This window comes from Geospiza fortis, unplaced genomic scaffold (assembly GCF_000277835.1).
Source record: "Geospiza fortis unplaced genomic scaffold, GeoFor_1.0 scaffold538, whole genome shotgun sequence".
In the NCBI taxonomy this organism is placed as follows: domain Eukaryota; kingdom Metazoa; phylum Chordata; class Aves; order Passeriformes; family Thraupidae; genus Geospiza; species Geospiza fortis.
Genome location: NW_005054368.1, coordinates 2,487,686 through 2,494,459, shown reverse-complemented (window position 1 = coordinate 2,494,459; position 6,774 = coordinate 2,487,686). Strand labels below are relative to the sequence as shown.

Here is a 6,774-nt window from a genome sequence, read left to right as displayed (position 1 = left end):
GATCAGGGCTGAGGGCTCGGGGCAGCACTCGGGGCTCAGGATCAGGGCTGAGGGCTCGGGGCAGCACTCGGGGCTCGGGATCAGGGCTGAGGGCTCGGGGCAGCACTCGGGGCTCAGGACTCAGGCTCGGAGCCTCTCCTTTGTTCCTTTGTTAATCCGGGCTCGGGGGAGGCGCTCCAGGATGGCTCCCGCATTCTTTCGGGGCCGGGATGACGCACGGCTTGTCCTAAAAAGGACTTGGCCGGGCAGAGGGGCCGGCTCCGTGAGGGAGAGGGGCGAGGCCTGGGCGAGCAGTTTCTTTTTTAACCGAGGGGTGACACAAGCCCCAGTCATTTCCTCATTAATCGGTTCAAACCAGTTCTTACAGGAACTGCCGCTGATAAATGTGGGACTTCTCCGAAGTCATTCATTGGGTTCTCGGCGCTGCTGCCTCCCAGGAAATGCTCCAGCTCTCGGCTTCCTCCTCTCTCCCAGCGCTGCCTCGCTCAGAAAGATTTTTCTTTTTAAGCACTTTTTGAGGATCTGGGGAAGTGCATCCCTCCCGAAGTATCAGATCAAAAGATGAAATGTGATTTATTTCGTGGGGTTCTGTTTTCTCGAGTAGCTTCGAGTTCTCTGCTGAGCTGTGGCTCAGCCTGAACTTTGTTCTGATTAGGTAAAGTGGTAAGTTTGAAAAAAAAAAATGTTTTTTCGGTTTTTTTTTCCCTCCTCTATTTTGTCTTGTTCTCTGGGATGGACTTTCCATCAGTGCTATTCCGAGTATAGGTCCTTCTCTTCAGAAGCCATTTCAAGAATATTTGGAAGCTCAGAGGATAAAACTTCACCACAAATCCGACAGTGCTGTGCCACAGGTAAGACCCTGTTTGCCTCCCTTCCTCCCTCACTTTTCCCTTCCCTGCCTTCCTTAGACTTGTAGTTTTTACAAACATAACTCACCATTCTGTTTTTCAAAGATCTTCACTGACCCAGGGAATAGATAAAAATCTCATTTTAAAAGCAACCTGGGAATTAAAAATGTTAATTGTGTGCTACTGGATTTAAATTCTTTAGAGGAAAAATGAAAGTATAAATCAAAACCGATGGCTTGTCTTGCCTCTGCATTAGCTGCCTCTTTGGAAAGTTAAATTTAAGGAGAAAAAAGTTGCCTTTCCACATGAAATGGTAACTGGGCAGCACCAATGCTTCAGAAGCCAGCGGGATGTGTGGCTTAGTGGGCAGTAAGAGAAATAAAGCCCCCAAGCCTTTAGTCTTTGAAAGGAAAAGAAATTACAGTGTCCGGGGCAGGTACGTGGGGCAGAGGTGTCCTTTGATACAGAAAAAAGTATTTCAAATTTTTTCTAAACTTGCCCTGAATTTTCAGTGGGACAGAGCAGCTTTGACATTAAATTCTTCAGGCTGCTGAGGCATTTTGAGGTAAAATCCACAGATCCAAGTGACATTTCACGTGCAGAACTTGGAGCTGTTGGAAAGGTCCCTTTGCCTGTCTGTTACCACAAAAGAGCCGGAGCTGGGAGGCTCTGCCTGGACCAGGAAATGTGCGGAGATTGCTGAGTTGGGCTCTGCTGCCCTCCTTTGACAAAAAGCACAACTTCAAATTCCTGTCAATAAAACGCTGCAAGTGGCCGGGAACTTCAGGGCCACCAAAGAGTGGGATCCTAACGGGGAGATAACCCAGAAAAGGCAATTTAGGGAAAAAAACCCATTGTTAACCAACGACCTGATTTCTTTGTGAGGAACAGGGAGTGACAGGCGGGGGCTGCTAATTCTGAGCTCCGCGAATTGTTAATGAAGCCCAGCCAATACTGGGAATAATAAATCACTTTGGGAGCCCTGGGAGTGATCAGGGACTCGTCCTCTGCCCGCCAGTGGGTTTGGCAGCCCCTCCTGCATTGTCTTTCAAGGGACCTGCAGGAATCCTGTCAGCTCACACTTGGTTCCTGCTTTTAATTTGATTAATTGCAGAATAAAGACACGGTCGGGCTTTCCCCTTTCGCCCAGAACTCTCCATGTTCCTAATCTTCATTCTCCTCCTCCTTCTGTTTTGTCTCTTCAGGGGGAAAACTGGCTATCCTGGATATTTGAAAAATTGGTGATTGTCATGGTTTGTTATTTTATCTTATCTATAATCAACTCCATGGCCCAGAGCTATGCCAAGCGACTGCAACAGAAGATGTACTCAGAAGAAAAAACCAAATGAGCTTGGAAAAAATGGGAAAAACCCCTCAGGATGGGTTTTGGCAGACACAAGAAATGACACAACTTTTCATATGTTTAAAAAACAGCATTATTCAAAAGGGGGAAAATTTTTAACATCAATTTTCAACTCTTAACAAGTTTGGTTTTTTTTTATTTGATTTTGAAAGTAATTTGGATATTAGAGCAACGGTTTCATTGACAAATTTATAAACGTTATGGTAAGAGGTGAATGCTTCACCAGTCTGGGTTGTGTTTTACAGGATGGGCAGTGGGGTGTTAAATGCAGTTTGACACAAATGTTGTCCAATCCAAATTACTTCCAAAACTGATGGTTTAATACTCCCCATCTCCTGATTTAACTTCAGACTCGCCTGAGGGTAACATTTTCTTTTGAAGGGTGGCTGGTTTGCTTTTTCCATAAGTTTCAAGACCATGAAAATGTAAATAACTGAGTACAGGTCGGGTACAAAGTGTTGCATGTGCCTCATGGTAAGGCTGTTCTGTCTGAGTTCCCAGTGTCCCATTGCATTGCACGCTGGAAAAGCCACCCTCTCCAACTTCATGATGTTAGCAGAGATGGTTGATGTCAAAATGCTGAAGCCAACATTTTTTTATTCTGTATATTTAGAATGAAGTTAAGATAAAAACTTTATAAAGTCATCTTATGATCATTCCAGAATTTCTTGTGTCAGTCTTTTTGAGCTGTTTCTTTTCCTCTCTCACTTTCGGATGCTCTGTGCATGTTTGCTCATCCTTCCTGCACTAATGGTGCTCAAAGCCTTTGTTCTTTTTTTGTTTTGTTCTATTTTTTTGTTCTTTTTTCTTCAGAGCTTTGTGCTTAGCCAAGGGAGGAGGAAGGCCATGCCTTGCTTGAAGCACAGTCAGTGCTTAAGTAGGTGAGATAGAGAACAAGATTGGTTATCTCAAATTCTGCTCAGGTGTTTGCCCCTGAGCCCTGAACTGTGGGCAGTGCAGGAGAAGAGAGGGGGAAGAGTTCAGATTCCAGCTGAAAGCAGATTTTGTGTCTACCCAGTAATGGTGCAGAGGACTTTGGAGAACTTTACCCTCATGCTTTCAAAGTCAGATTTGTTATGATCAGCGTGTGCCAGTTCAGATTTCCAGGAACAGAATTGATACTAAAATGGCTCTTTTCCCTCTTCAGTGCCTCAATTCCCACCTCTGCTGTACCTGCATTGCTCTCACCACTTGTGAACAATTGTTTTTTATTTTTATCATTTTTATCCTAGGGGGGTAAGCACCAAGAATTAATTTGCCTTTCTAATGAGCATTCTCAGGAGGTGGCCCAGAGCCCAGAGCTCAGTTTGGCCAAGGCTGCTCCTGGGCCAGGTGAGGCAGGCTGGAGCAGCTGTGCTGAGCTGAGCTGAGCTGAGCTGTGCTGTGCTGTGCCAGCCCTGGCTGTACCATCCTGTCGGATAGCTTATCAGACTGATGTTGACTGTTGGATCTCATGGCAACAACAGTCGGTAGGCTGTCTGACATTTTGGTATCTCTCATCTGACCCTTCCTCATCCGTGGCCAGCTGTTTCCACTCAGCAGCAGCAGCAGCAGCAGCAGCACATCTGTGGGTGCCTGGGCTGGCACTGAGCTCCAGTCCTGCAGAACAAAGCCCTGGTGAAGGTGGAGCTCCCCTGGTGGGGCTGAGGTTTGTACCTTTCTCTTGGCAGGGCTGGGAACTGCAGGCACTTTGGGGAGGGTTTGCAGGGGCTGCTCCAGCAGGTTCAGTTCCAGTGTCTGCAAGTCCCAGAGCAGGAGTTGGTGTCAGGGAGTTCCGAGCACAAAGGCTGCTCAGCTGCTCCTGGTGGTTTTTAAAAGGTGAACAGTATTTAATACATTTACCATTTCTTGGCGTGAATATGGCCTTTGACAGTAATGTCACAAAGAACTTGTTGTGGTACAACTCCAAACCCCACAGCTGAGTTTGGAACTTCACCTTTTCAGCCTGCAGACCCTCGGTGTTGCACTTTGTAAGGGATCACTCAGGACACGGGGTCAGTGAGAGCCCTTGGCTGCTCTCCCACTCCTAGGGGCAGCTTTTGGGTCCCCAGATCTGTCACCTGAGGGCCCCAGGTGTTTATTAACCTCTCTCACTTCTGGGAGGGGATGGCATTGATGCCGTGCTGGGCTTCCTGTGTGTTCTCAGGTTGGAATCAAAACACTGCAATGATAACTAAGAGAGAAAAAAAAATCCTTTTCCCTAGAGCCCGGGCCAATAAACTGCACATTTCTAAATGCTTTAGAGGTCTCCTTAAAATTCTGCCTCCTGCCCACTGGAAAACCACAAGGAAAACTGAAAACTTCTTCCCACTTTTGGTTCAATATGTTTACATATTTATAGTGTGAAATATATATATATAACTGTTGTTCTTCAGCTTGTGTTTCCATGTGTCCATTCCAATAAGCTCTGCTGTCACATTGAAGCTTTCTAACACTAATTAAAGAGTGATCATTCTACCTGCTTTTATTTGGAGATAAGACCTGATAAAAGGTAAAAAACCCCATAATAATAGAAAGAAAGGTGACACAAATCCGATGAGATTTGCAATGGATAGTTTTATGTTTGCTTAATAAACAAAGAAATAACGTTTCCCAGTGTTTATTTCAGCTGGATTGTTTCCATTTTCGGTATTGAACTCTCTTGGTAACACTGTGACATTTGCTGTCCCAAACATTCTCCAGTGTGAGCACAGGAGATAATTCAGCAGCTGCAATTTGTGCCTTCAGAGACTCAGCCTTTGGCATTTGACCTGAAAACATGGATTTTCCTCCCTTAACCCAAAGTTTCCTTTTGTTGTACATCTCTTCATTACACATTGGAAGCAGTCAGTCAGTTCAGTGTGTTGGGGACAAATCCAAAGGGAGCTCTTGCAAGAGGAACAATCTTGGCACAAATCCCTATTTTTAGCTGCTGTTTCGTGCAGTTACACACTAAATAAAGTATCTTGGGTTTTTTTTGTGGGTATGACTGAAAATCACACGGAAGTAACAGCCCTGTAAAAACAACTAATGACTTTAATGTGACAGATTTTTATTTTAGTCTCATTATCTGTGAAACGAGGTCAGGTGGGGCTGCAGCTCCTCCTCCTCTGGGTTCTCTCCCGTTTTTTCCTGCGTGCCCTGAGGATTGTGCCTCCCCACACCTCTGCGAGGGGGCAGTGCCCCTGTGCTGGCAGCAGCCCTGCCCCAGCAGTCAGGAATTGGTGTGAGCAGAGCTCAGGTCACAGCAGCCAGGTCAGGTCAGTCTGTGCAGTTGCAGCCTCCCATCCATCAGAGCACTCAAAGCTGCTGCTCCCCGTCCCCAGCCCTGCCAGTGTCACCCTGGTTCTGCTCAAGCAGCTCCCTCACAGCTCCCCCAGCTGCCTGCTCCTGCTAAAAGATCCTTGTCACCATCACTTGGCAGGGGCTTGGTGCTGCTCCAGAAAGTCCTTCCCTGCTGTGCCTTTGGGCTTCATTATTTCATTTGCTAGAATGAGCCTCCCCCTTGCTGCAGGCACTGCTAAGTGCAAACACTCTGGATGTTTCCCTGATTATCAAGCAGAAATAGAAATATTAGTGAACAAAATTGATGGCAAGTGTAAAGAATGGTGGGGCTGGGGTGTTTCTTTGGAGGATAAAATGATTGGTTTTCTTTGAAGCACATGGTTAAAAAATACTTTGTAATCAGCAGTTAAAAGGCTGGATGTAGTTCTAGATAAAGTAATTGGAATGACTCCTGAGGTTAAAAATTCTGCTTTTTTTTTTTTTGCTGTAAATTTGGTTGGTTTTTTGAAGAAGGAAAAGCAGTAAGAAGGCGGTGAGTACTTCACCCAGCTCTCTGCAGACTGCAGCAGCTGCTGGAGTGGGAGGGGATCCTGCTGGGCAGGTGAGGGATCAGTGCTGGATCTCTGAGACCCAGGGGATCCTGCTGGGCAGGTGAGGGATCAGTGCTGGATCTCTGTGACCCAGCACGGGGGAGTGGAGCAGTCCCCTCCCCTGTGAACCCCTCCGGTGCATTCGGACAGGAGGTACATGTTTGTATATGCTCTTGCAAAGTCATTTTTAGAAGGATTATGGTGAAAAACTCTCTGAGCCTGCTGAGGCTTTGCTAATTCAGGTGCCTAATGGAGGGCATGAAGTGCTGGACTGAATTTTTTCATACATTTCCCTTGTTTATTGATGCATCCACTCAGCCTTCATGAAAGGCAGCAGAACATTGTTCTGGCAGAGGGAGAGGCTGGAACAACCTGGGTCAGCTGTCACAGGAAGGGAAGGAGCTCAAACAGAAAGTCACCACTGTTATGTCACCTCCCAGAAATTGGGGAGAGCCCTGCAATCCACCTTGGAGGGGAGGGAGTGTCGGAGAGGAGAATGTCTCACTGCGCGGCTGAATTAAACATCTAAGGATATTATGCAAAAGCCTTTTTTGCTTCTTTAGCCTGGACTTTACTAGCAGCAATTCAAACTGCAGCACACCTGGTTAGGGGTGGTTTTTAGGCTAAGGTTAGGGGTGGTGTGAGGGCTGGTTCACCTGTCACCCTCAAGCAGCCCCCACTTTGCCCCTCAAGGCATCTGCTCCCCCTC

The 6,774-nt window shown here is 46.5% G+C and overlaps 1 protein-coding gene across 2 annotated transcripts in view; it reads left to right on the top strand.

Annotated features, from left to right (window-relative positions):
* The window catches only part of VMP1 (vacuole membrane protein 1), a 57,179-nt gene extending 54,304 nt beyond the window's left edge, over positions 1-2,875 (top strand). For both annotated transcript variants that reach the window (XM_031059825.1, XM_031059824.1), the window contains 2 exons: positions 749-851; positions 2,054-2,875. In XM_031059825.1, the coding sequence (XP_030915685.1) occupies positions 749-851; positions 2,054-2,197 (247 nt within the window). In that variant the 3' untranslated portion in view covers positions 2,198-2,875. The remainder of the gene's footprint in view (positions 1-748; positions 852-2,053) is intronic.
* Positions 2,876-6,774: the final 3,899 nt, after the last annotated feature.